The sequence below is a fragment of the Pongo abelii genome, chromosome 18, assembly GCF_028885655.2.
Source record: "Pongo abelii isolate AG06213 chromosome 18, NHGRI_mPonAbe1-v2.0_pri, whole genome shotgun sequence".
Taxonomy (NCBI): Eukaryota; Metazoa; Chordata; class Mammalia; order Primates; family Hominidae; genus Pongo; species Pongo abelii.
In genome coordinates, this window is record NC_072003.2 from 28,011,227 (window position 1) to 28,038,267 (window position 27,041).

At 45.4% G+C, this 27,041-nt stretch overlaps 1 protein-coding gene across 10 annotated transcripts in view; it reads right to left on the bottom strand.

Moving 5' to 3' along the window:
* ARHGAP17 (Rho GTPase activating protein 17) overlaps positions 1–27,041 on the bottom strand; it is a 103,103-nt gene continuing 76,062 nt past the window's right edge. For 3 of the 10 annotated variants that reach the window (XM_024233174.2, XM_063717219.1, XM_054533665.2), the window contains 6 exons: positions 24,469–24,560; positions 22,694–22,850; positions 20,066–20,299; positions 16,171–16,340; positions 11,474–12,094; positions 1–873 (listed from right to left, as the gene is read on the bottom strand). In XM_024233174.2, coding sequence (XP_024088942.2) covers positions 743–873; positions 11,474–12,094; positions 16,171–16,340; positions 20,066–20,299; positions 22,694–22,850; positions 24,469–24,560 — 1,405 coding nt within the window. In that variant the 3' untranslated portion in view covers positions 1–742. Of the gene's footprint in view, positions 874–8,397; positions 8,447–10,306; positions 10,355–11,473; positions 12,095–16,170; positions 16,341–20,065; positions 20,300–22,693; positions 22,851–24,468; positions 24,561–27,041 lie in introns of all 10 variants that reach the window. The other 7 variants (XM_054533669.1, XM_054533670.2, XR_008514446.2 and 4 more) reach the window with 6 other exon arrangements.

A 27,041-nucleotide genomic window follows, 5' to 3' on the forward strand; every position in this document is an offset into this window, starting at 1 on the left:
TTTTCATATAAACCACAGAATATATTTAATTCAAATTAAACATGAAACTAGAATAATGTTCGGTCCTTATCAAGTAGCAATTACATTGTTTAAAAAAAAAAAAAAAAGAACAGTACATTTCTGCCTAGATTCCGACAATCCAACAAGGCGGCATGGGTCACATCCAGTTTGACGAGGTGACAGAGCCAGCAGTCACCATCCATGGGCATGGTTCTGAGGGGACTGGGGAGACACAGACCATACATGATACAAAATGATTCTGCAGCAAGTCTGAAGGAGAGCGGCCTCCCTCCTAATACATAAGAATGAACGTCCAGGTAGCAGAGAGTAGGCGACTTGCATAACGAGCGCATTTTATTAAATAGATAGTTAACGCACTGCTTCTTACTCACTCCAAGTTCCTGTAGGTGCTGCCCACATTAACAGAGGGACAAAAGCTTCCTACGCGCGTTTCAGCAGGAATACTCTCTCCACTCCAGCTATTTCTTTGTTTTGGATTTTTTTGGCATGATTTCCTTCCCACGTAAAGAAAGCCAACTTCTTCAAGACACAGGTCATTCAGCTTTAGTGGTGGCCTCCAGGTTCTCCTTGGGCCGTGCAGAAGGCCAGGTCCCGCACAGTGAGGCCCTCCTTTGTCCTCCACTGAAAGCTTTTCACTGTTTGGTCTGCAAAGGAAGAGGTTCGCCTGCCCCTGCTCCACTCACCAGGGTGGAAGGGGTGGAGGGCTGGGAGAGGGCTTTCTTCACAGGGCAGTGCTCTCGGTGTCATTGTCTATATCCAGCAGGATGCGGCCAGGCACGTCTTTGCTAGCTGAGTCTGAGTGCATTTCAGGAAAGATGCTGCGATGCGGTTCTGAAACCCTGGAATTGGAGTCTGGACAAAAACACGAGGAGACATGATATCAATGAGGGGTAACCCCCGAGAGGACACCTGAGGGTGCTCTGAGAAGAAGAGAGGCTGGGAAGTTTCAGGGTCAGCCCATGCACACAGGGTCCCTTGCGAGAGGCCTCATCAGCTCTTAGAAGCCAAGTGAAGCCTTTGTGACCCCAGAGAGCAGCTGAGTGGCACAGCCTTGCCTCTGGGCTCTGATGTTGCTTGCTATGAGCCCAGAGCAGCCCTTGGAGATGTAGCTTTTAAAGGATTTGCTTGCTTTGCTGGAGGAAAGGAAGCCTCATTCTTCCCAAGGCCTCTAATGCATGAGATGAACCCTCCTGATGGCCCCTGGGCTGCCCTGGGAAGAGGTCTCTCCTCGAGACTGCTGGGTTTTCCTCCTGTTACTAACACTAGGACCTCACCCTCAGCACCAGCAACATTTGGGCCTGAATTATTTGTTGTGGTTGTCCTGTGCATTGTAGGTGTCACCCAACAGATGCCAGTGACATGCAGCCTCCTCCCTCAGTGTGACAACCGAAAATGTCTCCTGTACATCACAGATCACTGGGGAAGTTTAAACTAAAATGTCTCCAGATGCTGCCGAGTGTCCCCTGGGGAATCACAATCACTGCTGACTGACATCACTGAGGCAGACCAAGTCTCCTGCAAACATTAACGTCCCCTTCTCTGTCTAATACACCTCGAATGCCATTTTCATGTCTTATTATGTTGGCTGAAATTCCTTCAGCAAGGTGGCAAACATATGGTCCTCATGCTGTTGTCCCCCTCTCGTATGCTCTTCCCAGAGGCCAGTGGGTCTCAGATTCATTTATGCATAAACAAATATTTACTGAGCACCTCCCAGGTGCCAGGCACCATTCTACCTGCTGAGGATGCAACAATGAACAAGACAGGCACAGCCTCAATGAAGCCCACCGTCAAGTGGGCGAACCAAGGGGATCCTAATTAAGACAAAAGGGCTGGCTTCTCTAGTAGATGTGGGTTCTGGCAAATTATGAGAGCCTCATTAGGTATTTTCGGGCTGGTGTAAGAGAGAAGAGAGATGTTTTGTAGTTTTGCTTTGCTGGGTTAGAGGTAGCCATGGCAGGCAGCAGTGAGGGAGTGGGAGGAGGAGGTGGTTTGCAGGGGCGTTTCACAGTCAGGCTTGAGAGCTGTTTTCCCCCACTTGCTGTGGTGCAAAATGACATCCTGTCTGTCCTTGGCGGGAGCTAGTTTTGACCATATTTCTGTTCGACCTGCTCCCGTCTATGCAGGCATAGCTTGAAAACGCTGGTTGCACTTTGGGGAAGCTCACTGCTTGGAGACTTGTTCCAGCTCCCACCCCTTCCACCTTCCTGTCCCTACAGTTCTGAGCTGTGAGATCTATTTACTCCCTGGGACATCCTTTTTCTCACAGTTACTCCTGGGTTGTCCCTCAAGGTTTCCTACGCACCACAACTAAGAGAAATTTCTAGATTTATGGAGGTGCCAAGGTGTCAAAGAGTTCAGGTGCTGAATGTCATTTCAGACAATTCAGGCCTTGTGATAACTATAAAACCAATGACACTGTGCAGAATTGCACCAGCCTATGGTGCAGTCAAAGGTGGTCTGTATGCACAGAATAGGGGCTGTCTTGGATTTGTCCTAAGCAGAACAGAAGTCAATGAAGGCAGGGACTGTGTCTGTCTTGTTCACAGTGTATCCTTAGTACCTAAAACAGTGACTGGCAAATAGCAGATGTTCAATAAATTTTGTAGCTGCACACTTGGATGGTTGGATGGATGCATGAAGAGTCATCTAGAGCAACCATCTTTCCAATCCTCCATTCTTACATCCTCAGGCAAAGAAGTAGCTGTGACTTGAAGACGACATATAAGAAAATCACTGCAAATGCAATCCTTTCCCCATTATCTTGGCCCCCAAAAACAGAAGGGGCTACCAGCCCGTGTCTCTTCTCAGCCCAGAGTTTACCAGAAACTATGGAACCGACATGACTTGGCGGGGAACGCATGATGCAAAGGCACTGTGTATACGGATGAGATTTCTACTTGTTAATATCTGTATTCACATGCAAGCTAACGCCTATCAGCCACCAAGCCCTTCTACAGCTGCTCTCTTTTTCTTATACATCACACACACATAATTTTTAGATATGTGCCTCTCTGAATTTTTCTATTTATGATCCACATACATTATTTATTCAAGGGGAAAAAATGTGTTTTGGGGCATAAAGGAAATCCCTTACTCTGCCGCCCACCTGCCCCATCTGGTTTCCCCAGCCCCTCTCTACATGAATCAGTCCCTGAAAGAAACAATGACTTTGTTTACACACAAAAAGTAGAAAGAATTACGGCAACCTGTACAGAACTAGTTTTCAAAAAGAGACTTCATCACAGTAGCTAACATTAAAAAAAAGAAAAAAATTTTTTTTTTGAGATGGGGTCTCGCTCTTTTGCCCAGGCTGGAGTGCAGTCACGCAATCTCAGCTCACTGCAGCCTCCACCTCACTGGGCTCAAATGATCCTCCCACCTCAGCCTCCCGAGTAGCTAGGACTACAAGCATATGCCACCATGCCTGGCTAATTTTTTTTTATTTTTGGTAGAGACAGGGTTTCACCATGTTGACTGGGCTGGTCTTGAACTCTTGGCCTCAAGCAATCCTCCCACCTCAGCTTCCCAAAGTGCTGGGATTACCGGCATGAGCCACCATACCCAGCCTCGGTAGCTGACATTACTATAGAGCACTTACTTACACCAGAGACTGTACTATACACCCACACTTTATCACATTGTCTCACTGAACCGCCACTAACTAATCCTAAGGCAGCAGAAATAAGAAAGGGAGACTCAGAGGCTCTATTCCTTGCCCAAGGTGACACAGCCAGTGTGGACCAAAGAGGATCAAAGTCAGATCGGTTGCACTCTGGCTCTTCACATTACATTTTCCCTCCTCCCCAGAGGAGTCTGTAAATCCCTGGGTGAGGGCCCTCAAAGACATTATCTGAGATCATTGTTTCAGTCTTAAACACTCTGGGGTTTGTTGTAAAAAGGAGAAAATGGTTATTTCAGAAAGACACCTGTAAGAACCTGGTTTGTCTGAAACACCTCTAAATCTTTCTGGCTATGAACTCGTATATTTACTGCACTCCAGGAAGGGCTGGTTTCTGAGCATATGCTTGGAGCTAAGTTCATACAAAAGATACTGTATTTAAAAAAACAAAATAGGCTGGGCGTGGTGGGATGATGGTGTGAGTCCAGAAGTTCGAGACCAGCCCAGGCAACATGAGACTCCGTCTCTATAAGAAAAACACAAAAATTAGCCAGTTGTGGTGGCGCATGCCTCTAGTTCCACCTTCCAGCTACCTGGGAGGTTCACTTGAGCCCAGGAGGTCAAGGCTGCAGTGGACTATAATCACACCGCTGCACTCTAGCCTAGGCAACACATCAAGACCCTGTCTCTTTTTTTTTAAAAAAAAAAAAAAAAAAAAAAAGAGAAACAGAGGATGACCTCCAGTAACTAGCCTCAGCCCAAAGGCAGAACTTGATACAGTTCATCACAGATTTCGGGCTCTGACAAATATAACCCAGGTTCCTTCCTGAACTGAGTATCTTATCCAGGAAACAGAAGTGGATATTTAAGAGCTAGAAGTGGAATGTTATCACTAAGGGTATGGTTCTAGAAGATTTACTTATTACTTCAACAATTTTGAATGTGTGCTTTCAGTTGTGAACCCACCCTTCAAGAAGTCCAAGGTGATTCTGATAGCCACTTTGATTCTGATAGCCACTTTGACAAGTAACAGATGCAAATATGCCCTTGAAAGTAAGCGGTGCAGGCACAACTGCAGGGCGAATAAACTCCCTCCCCCTCTCCACCACCCATCCCTCTTCTCAGACCTAGGGTCTCAGGGAATGCCTTCCTTCACCAGTGAACACTCTGGTTGATTGTTGTAAAAAAGAGATAAAGGTTATTTTAGAAAGACACCTGTAAGAACCTGGTTTTCTTTAAACACCTCAAAACTTCTCTGGCTATGAATTTATATATTATTTGCATTCTAAGAAGGGCTGGTCTTTGAGCATACTGCTTGGAGCTAAGTTTATATGACAAGTATTATATTTCAAAATAAAAAAAAAAGGCAAAAAACCAGACAAAAAAGAAACCTTTTATTGGAGGTCTCTTTTCTGTTTTTTTTTTTTTTTTTTTAAATAAAATATCTACTGTATGAACTTAGTTCCAAGCAATATCCTCAAAGATCAGCCCTTGGAAGGCAGAGAATATATAAATTCGCAACCAAAGAGGTTTAGGGTGCTTTTAGAAAGCAGGTTCTGGCTGGGTGCGGTGGCTCATGCCTGTAATCCCAGCACTTTGGGAGGCCAAGGCAGGCAGATCACCTGAGGTCAGGAGTTCAAGACCAGCCTGGCCAACATGGTGAAACCCGTCTCTACTAAAAATACAAAAATTAGCCGAGCATGGTAGTGCGTGCCTGTAATCCCAGCTACTCAGGAGGCTGAGGCAGGAGACTCGCTTGAACCTGGGAGGTGGAGGTCACAGTGAGCTGAGATCGCGCCAATGCACTCCAGTCTGAGCGACAGGGTGAGACTCCGTCTCAAAAAAAAAAAAAAAAAAAAGCAGGTTCTAACAGGTGTCTTTCCAAAATAACCTTTTTCTCCTTTTTACAATGTAATACCTGTCATATAAACTTAGCTCTAACCAGAGTGTTTAAGACCCAAACCATTATTTTCCTCAGATAATGTCTTCACTTTCAGGATCCTCACCCAAAGATATACACAACTCTTTTGGGAAAGAGGGAAAATGTTAGGGTGATTAAGAATGATGGGGCCGGGTGCGGTGGCTCATGCCTGTAATCCCAGCACTTTGGGAGGCAGAAGTGAGTGGATCACTTGAAGCCATGAGTTCGAGACCAGCCTGGCCAATATGGCGAAACCCCGTCTCTACTAAAAATACAAAAATCAGCCGGGTGTTGCCACACCTGCCTATAATCCCAGCTACTTGGGAGGCTGAGGCAAGAGAACTGCTTAAACCAGGGAGGCAGGGGTTGCAGTGTGCCAAGATTGCATCACTGCACTCCAGCCTGGGCGTCAGAGCAAGACTGTCTCAAAAAATACATAAAATAAATAAACAGAAGAATGACAGTCCAACCAATCTGGCTTTGATCCTCTTTGGTCGAAGTAGAATTGTGTAATTTTATCAGGAACTGATGATTTCTCGTCAGTTTTCTAGGGCTGTGAGAGACTTTGAGTCAACTATTCAGGAGTGATTCTGTTCAAGTCTCACTGGATGTTATCTTGACACAGTTCTGATTATCTACTTATTAAACATAAACTGCAAGTAGAAACAGAAGCCACTTAAATATCCAACTAGGAGTAACAATACATCTGGTTGATGAAACATTATGTAGTCACTGAAAAACATGGTTCTAAAAATTACATTATCACATGAGAACGAGCATATCATGTAAAGTAAAATAAAAGGATCCAAATCTGTCTATGTCAAATAATTATGCTCATGTACCTCCTTGCCTTTTAGAAAAACTAAAAGAAAAAAAGGGGCAGGCGTGGTGGCTCACGCCTGTAATCCCAGCACTTTGGGAGGCCGAGGTGGGCGCATCACGAGGTCAGGAGATCGAGACCATCTTGGCTAACATGGTGAAACCCTGTCTCTACTAAAAATACAAAAAAATAGCTGGGCGTGGTGGTGGGCGCCTGTAGTCCCAGCTACTCGGGAGGCTGAGGCAGAAGAATGGCGTGAACCCGGGAGGCGGAGCTTGCAGTGAGCCAAGACTGTGCCACTGCACTCCAGCCTGGGGAACAGAGCGAGACTCTGAAAAGAGAAGCGAAGAGAAGAGAAGAGAAGAGAAGAGAAGAGAAGAGAAGAGAAGAGAAGAGAGAAAAGAAAAAAAGTAGAATATAAATGGCAGACATTTTCAATTGTATAGCTAGAATTGATTTCTTATTATTTCCATTTCTCAAGAGTTTTAATATCCATGCTTATTTTTATTTATTTCAGACAGAGTCTCACTCTGTCACCCAGGCTGGAGTGTAGTGGCACGATCTCAGCTCACCGCGACCTCCACCTCCTGGGTTCAAGCAGTTCTCCTGCCTTGGCCTCCCAAGTAGCTGGGATTACAGGCACCTACCACGACACCCAGCTAACTTTTTGTATTTTCAGTAGAGATGGGGTTTCCCCATGTTGGCCAAGCTGGTCTTGAACTCCTGACCTCAAGTGATCCCCCCGCCTCAGCCTCCCAAAGTACTGGGATTACAGGCGTGAGCCACTGTGCCCCAGCTCATGCTTATTTTTAAAAAGGCATTACTTCCATGACATAAGAAGGGTGAGAGTTTAAAAAGCAAACACTATGAAATTAGCCAGCAAGGTGTCCAGGCTTATGGCTACTATGTGAGTGATTTGGTCTATCTGTGGTACAGTGGACTAACGCCTCACAGACAGTCTCAGGCTCACTAAATTATATGAATGTATTTGTTATCTCCTTCTGCAGAGCATTGTCTTTTTAACCCATGAAAGAAGTGAGATTCAAAAAACCAAGTGGTGCATCAGAATCAATATATGGATACCTGGGTTCCACCCCCAGTCTCCTGTGTTTGGGTCCTAGAAGGCCGAGTCCGGGCATGTAAGTTTTTAAAACCCTGACATGTGAATCTAACATAGAAATCTGATTAAAACTATTTTCTTCTAGATAAAAATGATAAATAGCAGGCCAGGCACAATGGCTCACGCCTATAATCCCAGCACTTTGGGAGGTCGAGGCAGCTGGATCACCTAAGGTCAGGAGTTCGAGACCAGCCTGGCCAACATGGTGAAGCCCCATCTCTACTAAAAATAAAAAAAAAAAAATAGCCAGATGTGGTGGCAGGCGCCTATAATCCCAGGTACTCAGGAGGCTGAGGCAGGGGAATCGCTTGAACCTGTGAGGCGGAGCTTGCAGTGAGCCGAGATTGTGCCATTGCACTCCAGCCTGGGCGACACAGCAAGACTCCATCTCAAACAAAAAAAAAGAGAGAGAAATAGCTAGGCTTCATTTAGATCCACTGTATATTAAGAACTGTAACTGGCTAACAGAATAACCTTGGACTTTCTCTTACTTGATCTTCAACAATTTAGACAGATGTCACCACTTTACAGATCAGCCAGGTTGTGCCTAGCCTATGTTATACCAAGAGCTGAAATTCTAACTCAGTCAGGTCTGACTCCATAATGTGTGTTCTTTCTACTATACCTCAAGCTTGCCTAATATGGAAAATAATGGAAATTAAAGAAGTAACAAGGCCAGCCCTGTGACCACCTGTTCCACATCTGGGTACACACTTAGTATTCCGAATGACTGCAGCAAGCATCAACAAAGCCAGTCCTCCTTCAGTGCATGCACTATTAGTAGAGATGCAAGCAGGCAGGGTTAGGGTGGCCGGTTAGTAACAGGCATGAGTGCACAAATATGATCATCAAGTAGCAAAAATGCATTGGCCAATCAGGTGCCTTTTCCTTACCATTAAATATTCCAATCTCAGTTCTTACTGAATATGGCAGGTCATACATCTAAATTATTTAATAAAATGTTTAAATTAGAATACTCTTTGCTAAAATCTATTACTTCAAAAATAGCAAGATGTAAACTCTTTTACATGGGAATTAAAACTCTTACTGCTCTCTAGAGTCACAATTAACAGGAGACTCGAAATGACGCCAGAATCCCAGCATCCTCCAGTGCTGGTGCTGAGCTGTGAGAAGTTGGCTGCCAAACCTGCTTGGCAGCAATAATCTCCCCCAAGAATTTATCTTAATCCCATTAGCCTTAACCCAACTCTTTAAAACTCTGATTTAATCCAAGTCTAAAGGAATAACCTGTTTTCAGGAATTTGTCCATCTAAAGTTTTCTAAGTGAAAACATTATGTCATAATAAAGGACCATCCTGTCCAAGGAAGTTATATATTTTTTCCTCCTTGAAAAACCCAATGGCTATACCCAAGAATGGTTAATAGCAGTATGATCAACACTAGCAGATTCAAAAATTCTAAATGTTGGCCTTCTGTGTACTTTCAATGGCAGGCCAGGGGATTTTAAGATAGTACAGGGTTAATTCTGTAATATAAAGATAACTCTGGTAACCTGGAATTTCTTGAGTTAGAAGAATTCATAGCATAGACTGGCTTTTAAACAGCTAGTATCTTAGGGAACCACATTTTTAATGTAAAATTTCACTTATCTAATAATTACAGGCAGTACATTACAGTGTTGCAGCAGATCAGTAAACTAAACTTGTGGAATAAATACACCCCGGGTAACAATGGTATTAAAAAATAGGCGTTAATTCTGGTTTGGAATCTTTCATTTAAATAAAAGGAAATATCTGAGAATAACATTTTGGTGGGTCACAAGCATGAAATTGTGGAATCGCACCCGGGCCTCCTCCCTGTTTTGAAGGCTACGCTCTGGTTTTCCACTTCTGGTTCCTACAGAAAGTCTTACTCAGACCTAAGCTGTGAGCACTCTGGCTAAGGGGCCCACAATAGGCGTAAGGCTCAGGCCAGCTGATTAAAGCAGCTGTACACATAATGGGGGCCTTACGCTGTCCACATGTAGACCCGGCGGCAGACTTAGATGAGCTCACAGTGCCTTTTAAAAAGCTCATATGGTTTAATAAAGCAAAACGTAAGCATGCTAGAATGCAAAGGAATTTAAAATAATTCAGTGTAGGGTATTTGGGGGAAGATTTTTTTTAATTTTTTGGTCTTGAGAATTTAAAATATCAAATTAAGAAGCTCCATGCAGTTAACTTGCACTTAAGACACAAAAATTTAAAATTAAAGCTCAAGACACAAAGGACACAATTTCCTCCCGTGCTGACTGCACCCGGGTCCTCTTTGGTTGGATGCTGGTGAGCCCATCAGTGACAGGTAAATCACACTGGGAAGAGTAGACTGCTGCTAAGAGGCTCACCAAAAAGAAGATATTCCTTTTTTTCTTTTAAAAAGAGACAGGGTCTCACTCTGTCATGCAGGCTGGACTGCAGTGTGCAGTGACACAATCACTACCCACTGCAGTCTCGAACTCCTGGGCTCAAGCAATCCTCTTGCCTCAGCCACTCAAAGTACTGGGATTAGAGGCACGAGCCACTGTGCCTGGCCCCTAAGAAAGAAGATACTCTTCAAGAGCAGCTTGAAATCAGGCTCTTGATCTACTGACATCTACTCCTTGAATTTGAAGCACTGCAGCTCAAAGTGCTTCCGATAAAAATAAAGAAATGTCAATATGCTACAGAATAGATGGCCCATTGGCTGTCAGGGCACACAGTCAAACGGCTGCTCCTGAGCACACGGTCAAAAGCACATATGCAAAACACGGCTAAGCAGGAGCATTTGGAGCTGTGCGGCAAGCTGCTCGGGGCCATTACAGACCTTAGTCCTGGAAACCTTCCCCACCTGTGAGGGCACTAGGAAGGGCATCTATTGGGAAACAAAACAAACAAACCAACATGGCTTTGCTGTTTTCAGAATAAAAGCTCTGATGTCATCAGAAAAAAAAGTTATTAACCATTTATAACATGTGCAAATTATGTATTATATTCCTGAAAAAAGTTATTAAAAGATGTTAGAATCAGTTAACCGTCACCCTTTGGGTTAATGGAAACCTTGGCACATTTTTAGCTGCAAAGTCACTCAATATGGTTGGAAAGCCCAGAGGTATATTTCAGCTTCTTTTCCAAAAGTGCCTCCACTTAGAACAATTTAAACTAGGCTGCTGTAAGAAATTATTTGAGGCCCCTAATTACCATTTTTTAAAACACACTAGAAACCCCCATATCCATCCTTAAATTAAATAATAAATTAGAGCATTTGGGATGGAAATATTCTTGAAATGTTAAATAAAATGGTCATGTTCTAGACTATTAAAAATATGCCATTAGGTAGCCCACTAAAACCTGTACAATCACCACCACTTCCAAACAGGTTCCCATTGGATCTACAGGAAAATCTTGATTCTTCCCTCCCAAGCCATTAGAATATGACAGTGCCCTGAGATCTCCCTTTTGGAGCATTCAATTTGGCATAAATCATGTTTTTTAAAGTTATACCTGAAATTCTGTACTTAATATGAACATTTTTACTCTTAGAAGTACTGTTTAAGCATTTTAATGAGGAATTCACTAAGAAATAAAGTTCATGCTCGTGTTGTAAAATACCTTCCACCTGGAATAAAAGTCATTATGTTTAGAAAAATGTAAACGTACATAGGTCTTAAACACACAAGCAACTATAAGTCAGGGGTCGGCAAACTTAAAGGACCAGGCAGTAAATGTTTCCAACTTTGTGGGCCATAGGATCTTTGGTCACAACTACCCAACTCTGCTGTTTTAGCACCAATGCAGCCACAGACAATATGTTAACAAATGGGTGTAGCTGTGTTCCAATAAAACTTTAATGACAAAAACTGGCTGTAGGACAGGTTTGGCTTGCAGGTGTAGGTTGCTGACACCTGGCATAAAACAAAGCTTAAATAAAATGTAGTAGTACAAAAGCAATGTAGAGCAGATGAGGAAATATGGGCATTGATGGCCTACTTACCTGTTACTATCTTGGAAGCTGTTGGTGCTGTGCTGGTGAGGCTGCTGTCCCCAGCTGAGTGGACACCAGGAGGTTGGGGGGGTGGGGGCACGCTGGGCCGGTTCCTTGGCTTTGGTACTGGTCTCGGTCTCGGTAAGGTTCCAGCATGTGGCTGTGCAGTCTCAGGGTTACCCCCCGCCAGGGTCTGAGGAGCTGGCAGACTGGGGTTCTGTTTTCCTAGGGGCGGAGTACTGGGAGGCGTTGGAGTCTGGGGAGGGGTGTGAGATGGCTGCTCAAGTCCATGCTCACTGGGCAATGCCATGGGGTTGGGAGGGCCCTGGCTATTGGGTTTGGTGTGCATCAGTGGCGTGGCCTGCGTAGGGGGCTGCGGCGGCGGGTGATTGGGAGCTTGGATTGGAGACAGGCTGCTGGAGTACCTCCGGGGTGCTGAGAGCTGGGAGGGGGCGGAGGGCTGGACTGGAGGCTGGCCCGTGTGCTGGGTGGGAGGAGAGGGGCTTCGGGTGGGTGGCTTTGGTGACAGACTGGGTGGATGCTGAGATGTTCCTGAAGAACTCTGGCCCCCGGGGTGTCCAGGAGGTGGGTTGCCTGGTTTCGGAGGTGCTGGAGCGGGTTTTTTAACAGCTGCACAAAAAGAGAAAAAACACCTTTCAGTAGGAACAGCGAGGCAGCAACCAACCCTGGCCAGGAGCCCAAATTTAACCTCGCCAGTAATAAGCTATACCAGCATCATGTACCTCTGATGAGAGGTGGTCAGGAGGGCACCACACTGTGTCTTCCTCCCCAAAACCCATAACCCCAGTCTAACCATCAGAAGAACATCCGACAAACACAAATTGAGGGCCTTTCTTCAAAATGCCTGACCAGTACTTTCCAAAACCATCAAGGCCATAGAAAAGCACAGAAAGATGGAGAACGTGTCACAGACAGCAGGAGACTAAGAAGATATGATGACTACATGCAATGTGGGCTCCTGGATGAGATCCTGGGACAGAAAATGGACACGAGTGGAAAAACTCGGGAAATCTGAACAAAATGTGGTGTCTAGTTAACGGTAATGAACCGCGAGGTGCAGTGGCTCACGCCTGTGATCTCAGCACTTCGGGAGGCCAAAGCAGGCAGATCACTTGAGTGCGGGAGTTCAAGGCCAGCCTGGGCAACGTGGCAAAACCCCAACTCTACAAAAAACTACAAAAATTAGCTGGGCGTGGTGGCATGCGCCTGTAATCCCAGCTACTCATGAGGCTGAGGTGGGAGGATCACATGAGCCTGGGAAGTCCAAGGTTGCAGTGATCACACCACTGAATTCCAGCCTGGGCAACAGAGTGAGACCATTTCTAAAAAAAGGTGGGGGGTGGGGGGACTGGCCCAATATTGATTTCTGAGCTGGGGTCAATGTACCATGGTCATGTAACACATTAACAACAGGGGAAACTGAGTAAGGGGCATATGAGAACTCTCAGCATTATCTTTGCAACTTTTCTATAAATTCAAAATTACTCCAAACAAACAAGTTTATCTTAAAAATTAAGTACATTATGCACATTTGAAAGGGGTTTAAAGGCCTATCGTTTTGAAAGTTCAATAAGAAGAAAACTGTTAACAGAGGCCACCCCAATGACACGGAAGTGCTGCCCTCAGCCCACTTAGCAGCCTCCTCATTAGGGCCCCATGGGAAGACGCAGAAAGAGGCAAGAACAGCCAGGAGGGACCACCAAGCATGACTGGTTCACCCTGATATAACATGACCCCGGACCCCAAGCCACCTTCTCCTTGAGAATTTGATTGGTTTGATTGGTCTTAATAACAGAATTTCTACCAATTCCAGAACCATTTGAGTTAATAGATATGTCCTGGACAAAAGCATGAATAAATCTGGAAGAGTTGCCTTAGAAATATTTCTCTAAAGAGAGCTGAATCACATCACTCTCCTCCCTACCAGCTGAGATCAGGGATGGGAACCTGGTACTGAGGAGGGCAGGAGGGAAAACGACAGATCTGGGGCTCTGGTTTTGGGCTAGGAGGAGTAGGGGGAAAGGAGAGACTTTAGCCTTTTTCAAACTCTGCTAAGATCCTACTGGTTCCCCAAGAAAAAAAGAGAAGGAAATGAAGGAAAGAAATGAACATGTATCACTCTTCACTTATCACCAGTACCAAGTAAGGCCTTTTATATAAATTATGCACATTATAATTTATATAAATTATCTCATTCAAGTCTCATAAGCTCATTGCAGGGCAAGCTCTGTTATCCCCATTTTCAAAAAGAAGAAAACTGAGGCTTGAAGAGGGCCAGTGTTTGGTAATAGGTCACACAGCTAGTAAGGGGCAGAACAGAGCCTCCTGCCCATGACATGTGGACTCCCTGAATGCTTTTTCCTCTTCCTCCTTCCTCTATTCCCCGGCTGCCTGTTCACAGGGCCCAGAATTCAGGATTAAAAAGGGTAAAGTCTCAGTGGCCCACGCCTGTATTCCCAGCACTCTGACTGGCTGAGGCAGGAAGATCACTCAAGACCAGCCTGGGCAACACAGTGAGACCCCGACTCTACAAAAAAATAAAGCAGCCAGGCATGGTGGCGTGTGCCTATAGGACCAGCACTTCGAGAGGCCAAAGTGGGAGGATCACTTGAGTCCAGCGGCTGGAGGATGCAGTGAGCTATTATCACGCCACTGCATTCCAGCATGGGTGAGAGAACAAGACCCTGCCTCTAAAAAACATAAGAAAGGAAAAAAAAGAAAGAAAAAAGGGTAAAGTCTACTCTGCTACACTGGTCTGGAACTTTCAATCCTGGAACTCAGAAACCACCAACCAGCTTACATTAGCTGTACCCCGGACTGCCATCGGCATTTAAAAAAAAGTCTAGTTTTCTGTTCTAAGCAATACTAATTGTAAATTCATACTGAATAAAAGCTCGTTCCTGGCATTTAAGGGTGTGAAGAGGATGAGGAGAGGAAGCATGGGAGCAAAGTGTCAGGGGGAGGGGGCTGGGAGAAACGGAGGCCTTGTGTGAGACCACCTCAGAGGCGCAGGGGGTGGGGAAGGCAAAAAGAATCAAACCCATCCTGCGAAGAAGCCTGGGAGCTGTGATTTCGGGAAGCATGAAAGACTCTGAATGTGGCTATGAGGAAAAGAGTCTTCTTAATCCAAAACCAGAGTCACACCTGGAATCTAGGTACAGAAGACGAACTTCCCTCAAGGATCAGCTGAGATCCTGATAAGATGACAGGGCCCAGAGAGGCAGCCTTAAGAAGGATAAAGTGGGCGTCTGCAACCAAGCAGTGGACCCAAATTTGCCTCCCTGCCTATAATTTGTAGAAATTCCACTAACATTTGTGTAGTGCTTTATAAAGACCATGCTTTTATAAACAGACAGTGAATTTAATCCATTTTTTCTTCTTTTTTTTGGGACGGAGTCTTGCTCCGTTGGCCAGGCTGGGGTGCAGTGGTGCAATCTTGGCTCACTGCAACCTCTGCCTCCCAGGTTCAAGCGATTCTCCTGCCTCAGCCTCTTGAGTAGCTGGGACCACAGGCGTGCAGCACCATGCCCGGCTAATTTTTGTATTTTTAGTAGAGATGGGGTTTCACCATGTTGGCCAGGCTGGTCTTGAACTCCTGGCTCAAGCGATCCACCCACCTCGGCCTCCCAAAGTGCTGGGATTACTGGTGTGAGCCACTGCGCCTGGCCTCTCTTCTTTATTATAGGGATGGGGTCTCACTCTGTTGTCCAGGCTGGAGTGCAGTGGTGCAATCATAGCTCACTGCAGGCTCGACCTCCTGTACTCAAGTGATCCTCCTGCCTCAGCCTCCTGAGTAGCTGGGACTATAGGTGTGTGTCACCACACCCAGATAATTTAAAAAAATTTTTTTTGTAGAGGTGGACTCTCACTATGTTGACCAGATTGGTCTCCAACTCCTGGCCTCAAGCCATCTTCCTGCCTCAGCCTCCCAAAGTGCTGGGATTATAGGTGTGAGCCACCACGCCCAGCTGGAAGAAGTGATTTTTGAGGTGAGACCTGAATGGTAAGAAGAAACCATGTGAAGAGATGGGACAGAATGTTCTGGAAGCCCTAAGGAGGGGATGAGCTTAGTTCATTCAAGGAACCAAGAGCAGAGTGTTTTGAGAGGGGGCAGTGTAAGCTCTGGGCTCAGAGGTAGGCCCCACCAGAGCACAGAGAACCCAGGGTGAGAAGTTTGCATGGAAGCCACTGAAGAGTTTAACCAAGAGACGACATAATCTGCTTGGAGTTTTAAAGCAATTCTCCTGGCTGCTGGGTGGAGAACTGCAGGGAAGACAGGTGGGAGCAGTTCAGATTCTGTTAATCAGGACCTAGAAAGCCTTCACCCCAATTCCGAGGCAAAAGTGCTTCCCAGACCCACAAAGCTGAGAAGTACAGAGGCCGTGGTAGTCTCCAAAAGGAGCGAGGGCTTGGGACACCAGGAAAACGGAGTATTTCTGCAGAACTGACTGTTTGTTTGTTAAGCTTTGTCACGCCTAAGGAAAAACTAAATGTCTGCTTTTCTGTTCTCTATTTTTTCCTTTCTCTTTAATGACTTTTCTCTTGAATGACTGAATTTTCTGCTTGGGATTTTACAATAGACATAGAAAAGATCTGGCCACAAGCCTCACCATCTGAATCCTTGCACTAACTTAAGGAGGTCTGCACAGCCTTCCCTGAGGGCAAGGACGACGATGGCTGCTTACCTCTGCGCAGTGTATGCGGGCTGGGCCCTGCAGCATTGTGAGGTTGGCCCACAGAGAGCTGGTGGGAGCCAGCAGCTGCCTGGGGCTGGTTTTGGCCAGAGGCTATCTGACTGTTGTTTCTCCCTGGTGCTGGCACAGCTGCAGATACAGGGTCCTTCGGTTTGGGAGGACTAAGAGGAGTAAAAGTCAAGTTAGATGTCAGACAATCCCAGCTAGAAAATCTGAACATACTGCACATAAAACATAAGATTCCAAGCAGAGTTTTCACTTTGGCAGGCAGGAAGAGGATATGAAATTCTAACTAGCTCACACTGAGCTAATATTTACTTGGTGCCATATAAAGAGCTAATGTTTACTTGGTGCCATTTTTTTTTTTAAGAGATGAAGTCTTGCTATGTTGCCCAGGTTGGTCTCAAATTTCTGGACTCAAGCAATCCTCCTGCCTCAGCATCCCGAGTAGCCGGGACTATAGGACTATTTATTTTATGAGATTCATTGCATCGGACTGGACTCCAACGACTCTGCCACTCCAGTATCATCAGAGAGACCATTTCAAAGCAACCAATGCGCAGTTTTCAGTTCTACCGTGTTTGGACTTAAATTGGGCAGTACCATGAAAGGGCTTTTACATGTTGACATATACACTGTACAAAACTAAGCAAAAGCCATGGAAAAATAAGTCCCTAAATGATAAAGGGCTTGATTATTATCAATAACTTAGACTGAAGAAGGAGAACTCAGAGGCTAAATGACTACTTGAAGTCCAGAGTTGGTAGTAGCAGGACAGAGATCAGAATTCAGGCTTCCTGTTTCCCGGCCCAGAACTTTTTATACCAAACATTATAGCTCCATTTTGTCAAGGTCACCAAAGAGTGAATAACATTAGTGTAATGTACATAAAAATACCTACAGAATACAGTATAAAAAACAAAGAGCAGGCCAGGCGCAGTGACTCACGCCTGTAATGCCAGCACTTTGGAAGGCTGAGGCAGGTGGATCACTTGAGGTCAGGAGTTCAAGACCAGCCTGGCCAACAAGGTGAAACCCCGTCTCTACTAAAAATACAAATATTAGCCAGGCGTGGTGGCGCACGCCTGTAGTCCCAGCTACTCTGGAGACTGAGGTGGGAGAATCGCTTGAACCCAGGAGGCAGAGGTTGCCGCGAGTCAAGATCGTGCCACTGCACTCCAGCCTGGCTGACAGAGCGAGATGCTGTCTCAAAAAAAAAAAAAAAAACAAAATAACTGACATTCCATTTGTCCTTCTGCGTTAAGACCATTATTGTCTTAAATAATACATTTAGCCTTGATTAAACAAATGGAATGTCACGAGGAAATGAAAATATGTAAATTGGCTGGGCATGGTGGCTCATGCCTGTAATCCCAGCACTTTGGGAGGCTGAGGAGGGAGGATTGCTTGAGACCAGGATTGAAGACCAGCCTGGGCAACACAGTGAGACCTTGTCTCTACAAAAAATTTAAAAAAATTAGCTGGGCATGGTGGTGCACAACTATAGTCCCAGTTGGGAGGCTGAGGTGGGAAGATCGCTTGAGCCTGGGAGATTAAAAGGCTGTAGTGAGCCATGATCACACCACTGCCCTCCAGCGTGGGTGACAGAGCAAGACCGTGTCTGAAAAAAAAAAAAACAAAAAACAGGCTGGGGCAGTAGCTCACGCCTGTAATCCCAGCACTTTGGGAGGCCAAGGCAGGTGGATCACTTGAGGTCAGGAGATCGCGACCAACCTGGCAAACATGGTGAAACCCCGTCTCTACTGAAAATACAAAAATTAGCCGGGCATGGTGGTCCACGCCTGTAATCCCAGCTACTCCAGAGGCTGAGGCAGGAGAATCACTTGAACCCGGGAGGCGGAGGTTGCAGTGAGCCGAGATGGCACCACTGCACTCCAGCCTGGGCAACAAAGCGAGACTTCGTCTCAAAAAATAAATAAATAAATAAAAATAAAAAACAAAATAAAAAAAAAGAAAATAAGTGAATTCACTTAGACTTTTTTCCTTCAAACAAAATAATTTAAACCAAAACAAGTACATGCATAGGGCACAATTATTGACAAGCTAACTTGGAGCCTATGACGTGCACGGGAAGCCCTATGAAGTCTGAAGTCTTAATTTTTTTTAACCCCAAAGTAAACTTTCCCAAGGTGAAGAAAATGGAATTCAGGAATGCACAAAGCATTCAGCATTCAGTTTTAATGGTGAAACAAGATTCCTATCTCATGAACAGCTTCACACACAACAAGGCTCTCCCTTGCTCATTCCAAGGACAATGAGAAAGGAGTTCTTTCAAGGCAAATTCATCTCTCTGTGTGGGAAATAAATGTGTGGATAAACAGCCTGTCCTTGTTTTGTGCACATTTATTTTACTTCATATATGATCATTCAATGTGTTGTGGATGGCCAACGCAGAACATATGACAACAAAAATTTTGGCACACATGTATGCAGAGCTAAGCAGCTGTCAGTTCCAAATCACAAGAGATGCCACCTGAAGTAGCCTCTGGTGGTCATCAGCCTGGATCAATGTGGAGAACTGAATTAATGTCAATTAAATAAAAATCTCAAGTTCTGGCCGGACGCGGTGGCTCACACCTGTAATGCCAGCCTTTGGGAGGCCAAGGCAGGGGGATCACCTGAGGTCAGGAGTTTGAGACCAGCCTGACCAACATGGCGAAACCCTGTCTCTACTAAAAATACAAAAAAATTAGCTGGGCATGGTGGTGTGTGCCTGTAATTCCAGCTACTCCGGAGGCTGAGGCAAGAGAATCACTTGAACCCGGGAGGCGGAGATTGCAGTGAGCCGAGATCGCACCACTGCACTCCAGCCTAGGCAACAGAGTGGGACTCTGTCTCAAAAAAAAAAAAAACCTCAAGTTCAAGGTGACTTTTCTTAAAAGTTGCTATCCATTTGCAGCCCACTCCAGGTGGCTTATCCAAAGGTTAAGCAACTAAAAGAGCCTTTTAAGAAAACCTACCAGCCAGGCATGATGGCTCACGCCTGTAATCCCAGCATTTTGGAAGGCTGAGGCAGGAAGATCACTTGAGGCCAGGAGTTCGAGATCAGCCTGGGCAACCTAGGGCATCTATGTTTACCCCATCTTTACAAAAATAAAAATATAGCTGGGCATGGTGACAAGCACCTGTAATCCCAGCTACTTGGGAGGCTTAGGTAGGAGGATTCTTTGGGCCTAGGAGGCGGAGAGTGCAGTGAGCTACGATCATGCCACTGCACTCCATCCTGGGCAACAGAGCAAGAACACAGTCTCAGAAAAAAAAAAAGAAAAAAGAAAAGAAAAGAAAAAAGAAAAGCTACCATCTTATTTTCCACCTTGGACTCATGGATCAACTGCTCTACAAGACTGAAATCTGGGGGTGTGGAGTGGAGTCTTAGTCACCTCATGTACCTAGCCCAGTGCCTAGCACCTATCAGTGACTCAGTAAATCTGTTTGACTGAATCAATCAATGAATGGGTGAATAAATGCCAGGAATACGAAAATTTAACTAACTTGCCACATTCAAATGCTTCCTGGTTAGCACACTGGATGACAATGAACAGAAGGTACATGAATGCTGACAGTATACATCCAACAGGTGACAGAGGCTAATCACACTATGAGACACCCACTGGCTTCTGGTTTCCAGCACCAAAGCAGTGTGGCAAAGAATGCAAACCAATGTTGCTTTCTTTGGAAAACATAAAAAGAAGCGAGCCATTCATAGTCTTTTTTTCCATCTTTTGCCAACCAGAGGAGTGAAAGCAAATCCGTTCACTCCATGCTGGAGCAGTTCTTTGGGCGTGGATGCCGTGCTCAAAGGCCACCACCTGCAAGAAGGCTGGGGCATCCAGCCTCCACTGCCAGCAGAAGTCAGCCTCCTTACCTGCCATCGCCTGGGCTCGGCCCCTGCTCCAGTATGCCCGCGGAGGAGGGGACAGTCCCACCCCCAGAGCTGCTTTCAGCCCTAGAGCTCTGGGGAGGGGGCTCTGGGCCAGCGGGCACCACGGTGCTGCCATCTGTGGGCGGAAGTGGCGGCTGGAAAGCGGGGGATATGTGCTTTCTATTTAGAGTGCCACCCCGCCGGTGGGCCTGGAAGTCCATAAGCTTCACACCAAAGCTACACAGAGAGAAGAAACAGTCAACACACCACGCGAGCAGACTACTGAGACAGAAGCCCATCGGTCCACATGTGTTAAAACCACACATGGGGACAGCCACCCAAGCTGCCCGGCATGCAGTGAAGCGGCAAGGACCAGACTAATGGCCACCCCTGATACCAAGGCAAGCAACTCCACTCGGCTTCGAGCCTGAGCAAAGCCAATGAACCTGGTACTGTTCAATGTCTTTGATCAATTTGGGTGTGAGCAGCTAAAAGCAAACAGGCAGGCCTCATCTTGAATGACATCATGTTAGTGTGTTTATCCCCATACTTCCTCTGCCTTCTTTTTCCCCCTTTAGACACATGGTCTCACTCCACCACCCAGGCTGGAGTGCTTGGCACTCCAGTGGAGCAATCATAGCTCACTACAGTGCCAAACTCCTGGGCTCAAACAATCCTCCAGCCTCAGCCTCTGGAGCAGCTTGGACTACTGGCACACATCACCATACTGGGATATTAAAAAAAATTTTTTTTTTGTAGAGACGTGGTCTCACTACATCGCCCAGGCTGATCTCAAACTCCTGGCCTCAAGTATTCCTCCTGCCTTGGTCTCTCAAAGTGCTGGGATTACAGGCAAAAGTCACCACATCTGGCCTATTTCCATACTTCCTAGTTCCCATCTCAAATCTGTTTTTGGGGAATGACACAGAAGTCCAGAAGGCCTACCGATGACAGTGTAAGGTTATCACACCACGCTGCCTCTTAACTGAGATGAGATGTAGAAACAATCCTATGTGCTTGTGCAGACTACATCTGAAAGGTACACAAGTCTGGAAAAGCTGGGTGCGGTGGCTCACACCTGTAATCCTAGCACTTTGGGAAGACAAGGTGGGAGGATCGCTTTAGCTTGGAAATTCAAGACCAGCCTGGGAAACATCGTGAGGCCCTGTCTCTACAAAAAACTTTATTTTAGAAAATTAGCTGCGTGAGGTGGTACGTGCCTGTAGTCCCAGCTAGTCAGGTGTGTGAGGTGGGAGGGCTGCTTGAGCCCAGGAGGTGAAGGTTGCTGTGAGCCATGATCATACCACTGCACTCCAGCCTGGGCACATAACCCTGTCTCAAAAAAACAAAAAACAAAAAGACTGGAAAAAATTGTTGCTTTGGGGAAGGGAATGGTGGCTGGATGTGGCTGGATAGGGTGGAAGGAAGGCTGACTTTTCACTTAAGGCCACTGATCTATGAACTTAACAACTTTTTCTTTCAATTCAAAAAGTAAAAAGACACCTGGCTTCCTGAGCTCGTGCTTACTGGGTCAGCTGGCAGGGAGAATACACAAGGCAGGTAACTGAGAATTGTCTGTCACGTGCTAACTAGACTCATGCACTGTATTCTGTAACTTAAAATATATGAAATCTAATTTTGTTACGGGTAGAGTTTGTCATCAGGAAATACTACTGAATGTATGAATGAGGGTTCAGAGAGGTAATATGTCTGCATAGAATAAATGTGGATTTTGGAAGGACAGAATAGGGACAGAATAATGCATTCTCCTTTGCTAGGGGTAAAAAATGCAACACAAAGAACAAGAAACAAACAGCACACTTCACTATAAGATTGAGCAATTAAAATAAGAGCTTGTCACTTCGTTTTAATGTAAAACTATTTCTAGTAATATTATTTCATATACCAAGAAAAGCGTATTACTTCCAACAGGCCTCTTAACTGTTAGCATTCCTATTGAGTACAGTGGCATTTCATCACACACAAGGGACAGGTTGGCATCTAAAGGCACAAATCACAAATAGTCTTAATCACCCTTGAAAATCCCATGAATTGCCCGTAGAAAAGAGTATATAGAGACACACTGCTTCTCATTAAGTTCAACACCGCCGTTTTTTTTTCTTCTAGAATTGGCAAATACTGAGGTTTTTCCCACTGAACATCAAGTTCAGTGGTTGGCTTCCATTGTGAGGCCACATTATACCAGAAGTATGTCTCCTTAAACACCAAATCACTCAACTCACTGTGCCAGGTGGGTGTTCTCACACACGATTCTGGACAAAAGTCCACACTATTAAATTTATTTTCCTTTCTGTTTCCCCCCACTCAAGTACATTTGGGTCAATTTTAACATGTGTATGATGCCGTTCCACTGCAGGGCTTACCAAGCACACCACCAAGTTAAGCTGGAATACATGTGGAAGAAACGTTAACTGACAAGCTACACACTGACTTTATGGTGAGATCAGTGCTTGGAATGACCTACAGCAGAATTCCAGAAACTATCTGGACACCATCAGTCATGGGTGCATGGGGACCACTCTCAAATCCCAAGTCCACTGAGCGATACCAGATACCACAGGTCTAACAACATATTTACTGCTGGTTTGGAAGTGAACGGTCAAATCATACCTTTCCTTCTTCATCAAGTCTCCTTCCATCACCGCCATGCTAGCAGGCCGCTTCCTCTCCAGGGTCCCCGAGTCAGAGTCGTTTCCAGTGTGGAATGAGTGATTAGAATTCGGGGTGGTGAGAGGTACAAATGCTTCCGATACATTAAATTCCACCTCTGCAAGAGGAAAAATAAACAAGTGCATGAGACACTGAGCACAGCAGGCGAGGGAGCTCTAAGACACCCCTCATTGGAACGGGAACCTCGTTCTTCAGTCCACAGCCCTCACTATTTCAAAGTGGAAGCTCCAGGCACTCACATCGCAAGAATGGTCCATCAAACCAGTGGGAAGTAACGTAAGAGGACAAGACAGAGGAAGAAGTATGGGTCAGAATATAAGTTACACACTTTTGTGCTTTCTTTTTTGTGGAAAAAAAACAAATAAAAACAAATCTAGAATCCAGAAAAGGACGATGAGAACAGATCACTTATCTGAATCATTCAAAAAGAGATATTTAGCTGGGCGTGGTGGCTCATGCCTGCAATCCCAGCACTTTGGGAGGCCGAGGCGGGCAGATCACTTGAGGTCAGGAGTTCAAGACCAGCCTGGCCAAGAAGGTGAAACTCCGTCTCTACTAAAAATACAAAAAATTAGCTGGGCGTGGTGATGTATGCCTGTAATCCCAGCTACTCAGGAGGCTGAGGCAGGAGAATCGCTTGAACCTGGGAGGCAGAGGTTGCAGTGGGCTGAGATTGCGCCACTGCACTTCAGCCTGGGCAAAAAAGTGACTCTGTCTCAAAAAAAAAAGGAGAGATATTTACACTTTGATATAAAATAGAAATAAAAGGCAACATCAAGTTCATACTGCCTCTAGCAGTTTTTGCAAGAATCATTTCCTCTAAGGAAATCTTGAGCAGAATGCTAGCATTCATTCATCCATCCCATCTTCACTGGGCAACCTATATGAATGAGGCGTGATTCTCGATGGTGACAAAACAGTAGTAAAGAAAAGATGGGCCCAGTGGTGAGAGAAAGATGGGTATCATGGGGCTTGCACCCCACGGGACATGGCAGCAGCGTTGCTCTGGGGGAAGTAGGTGTGGGAGATCCAGAATTCCAACACTTGCCTGGCCAGCATCCCCAAAGGGGGCCACAGGAACCTCTGTGGATCCCAGGACTGCAACAAACCTAGTTTGAAAATCTATTGCCGGCAGGATGAAATACTAATTCCCTGACACAGCCAACTCAGGCCTTCACCAACTGGCCCCGATCAGCCTTTCCTGCTTTATCTCCTACCTATGGGCAAATCCATAATCTAGCTAGAGAAACAAGCCCTCTTCCAACTGAAAAACTCCTGCATATTCAACATCGCCTCTTCTAAAAACCAATCCCTGGTTCCCTTTTCCCAGTACTTGAGTTTGTCAAATCTTTCTCCATCCACCTATCTTCTAATGTGCCATGTGTTATAATTTATCTGTTCATGTGACCATCTTCTCCAGTGGCCAGAGTTCCCCCAGGTAAGACAGCATGTTTCACCAGCAAACATATGGCACCTAGTGGGTATTCAATGTACACTGACTGCCTATGTTTTAGTGAAACGAAGTGAAATACAATACAATATGATCACCATTATGTCAAAATACAAATGCAATGAACAAAGGCTGGAAAGAAACATGAAAAAGTGAAACCAATTATGTAATCATGAAGGAGGATTACAGATGTATTTTCTTAAGAAGACTTTTTGTACGATTATCACATTGCTTTGGCGGTCAATGAAACTGAAATGAGAATTACCTTCAGGGAAGAACCAGTCGGCATGCTGAATGATGGGTTCAATCACCGCAACCACATGGACGGATGTGGCTGCTGCCATTTCAGCAAGTGTTCTGCAAAGCAAGTTCACAAAATTAAAATACTTCCTGTAGGCAGCATCTAATTTCTGCTGGTTGTGTCAGGGCAATTCAATTATTTTTAAAGGATAAAATATTTAAAAGATGCAAAAATCAAATTCACTGGCCAGGTGTGGTGGCTCACACCTGTAATCCCAGCACTTTGGGAGGCTGAGGCGGGTGGATCACAAGGTCAAGAGATCGAGACAAGCCTGGCCAACACGGTGAAACCCCATCTCTACTAAAAATACAAAAATTAGCCAGGCATGGTGGTGCGTGCCTGTAGTCCCAGCTACTCGGGAGGCTGAGGCAGGAGAATTGCTTGAACCCGGAAGGTGGAGGTTGCAGTGAGCCGAGATCAGGCCACTGCACTCCAGCCTGGTGACAGAGCGAAACTCCGTCTTAAAAAAAAAAAAAATCAAATTCACATGGGTCCTGGTCTATGAATGTGGCCGTGATCACCCAGGAAAAAATGACTCTGGCTTGGCTGCTCCTTAGTGTGCACTGTGATAACAACCACAGTGTCTGCTACACACAGACCCTGGAGGCAGCAAAACCAGTCAGTCAACAATGCTGTGTCAAATGCTGGTTTTAAACTGGTCTGGAACGAGGGTTGCACTTTCCCACTGGAATAGCATCACACATGGGTGGTAGCTATGTTCTAAGACTAAAGATCACTAAAAAGCAATTTTGCCTGCGATGTCACCAAGAACATGCATTGTTACAGTGTGCCTTTTATTATGTTGAAACCTGAGCCTCCCGTTCACACTTAAGGTCGTCATATATGTGGACTAGACTCAAGATGAGTGTTCAGATGTTAATAGTGTCTGATACCAAGGCTCAAAAAGAAGAAAATAAGTAGGCCAGATGCGGTGGCTCACACCTGTAACCCAGCACTTTGGGAGGCTGAGGCAGTTAGGCCAGGAGTTCAAGACCAGCCTGGACAACATAGTAAAATCTCGTCTCTACAAAAATACAAAAATTGGCCAGGTGTGGTGGCATGCATCTGTATTCCCAGCTACCGGAGAGGCTGAGGTGGGAGGATCGCCTGAGCCCAGGGGGTTGAGGCTGCAGTGAGCCATGATCACACCACTGCACTCCAGCCTGGAGAACAAAGCGAGACCTTGTCTCAAAAAAAAAAAAAGAAGAAAGAAGAAGAAAAAAATAAGTAAGAGTTATTATCACTGCTGTCAAGCTCCTGTTTCAGCTGGGAGTCAGAACACCACAAAAGCAAACCACCTGCAAAAGGCCTGACACTTTCTGGCCACCTACCAGGCTTCAGGTTCTTCACCTTGCTTAATTTTTACAACATCCTGTTATGAGGCCTACATGAGGACACTGGGTTCCCAAGCTTGATCCCAGGTCTGACTGCCTCAAACCTCTCCTCTCCTATCACTCTGACCTCTCTTCCCACCAGAATATTTTCACCCACTTTCCGACCAAGTAAAATTTCTTGCTCCTTTCAAATTCCAGCTGAAAACTGAAGCTTTGCCTGTAAATGATCCTTCCCAACCTTCCTCCCACACGGAGTCTGATCAGTCTGTGTGCCTTAAAACCCTGCTGGATTAGGGAGGAACTGTCCTCTCACATCCTTTCCCATTTTTCTTTTAGGAGAGTACTGGAAAGCTAATAAGGGTTAAAAAGGACACAGGCTCTGTACCCAGAACCTGGGCACACCAGTTCCCTGCTGTGTGACCTCAAGCAAATTACTTTTTCGTCAGCATCCTCATCTGCAAAAACGAGGACAACAGTATAAATGTCAATGATTCAACCTCTATTTGCTATATATTTCTAATCAATTTCTCCTTTATGTCCTCTATTCATAAGGTTACTTCTGATTACCAAATGAGATCATCACAATGCCATCAACAGAGTGACAATTTCCCAGAAGCTTTCCAGCGGATCCCCCTGACCCCTCCTCTATTCAATCTACATTTTGCAATGCCAATAAAGTTATCTAAGTGCAACTTAAGACATTCTTCTGCTTAGGAACCTTAATGAATGACTCCCCACCACCCAGAAAATAAGTCCCAGACACCTCAGTAGAATGTGTGAGGCCCTTGAAGGCTCTGGCCTTCCCAGTCACAGCCTCATGTTCTCTGTCTTCAAGTTTCATGAAGCCATGTGACATGCCCATCAACAATGGAAACCAGGCCCTTTCAACAGTGTCTTGGCCCATCCAGGTCCTGGCTGTAGGAAACTGTTAACTCATCAAGGTACAGCTCCAGTGCCATTCCCTAACCAGAGCTTTCCCTGACTTCTCAGCCTGAATTATGTTTCTTTACCTCTGCTGCCGTCATACTTGATAAAGGGGGCAGAATATGCTATCCCAAAATATGCCCCTTAGGCATAGGATTATTTTGAGTTAAAGACACTTGAAAACCATCACATGCAAGAAGAGGGCTCCGATCTTCCTTTTTCATCCTGAAAGCAGGAGATAAACTCCCATATGAAGGATGCCCTCCTTATCCCAGGAGG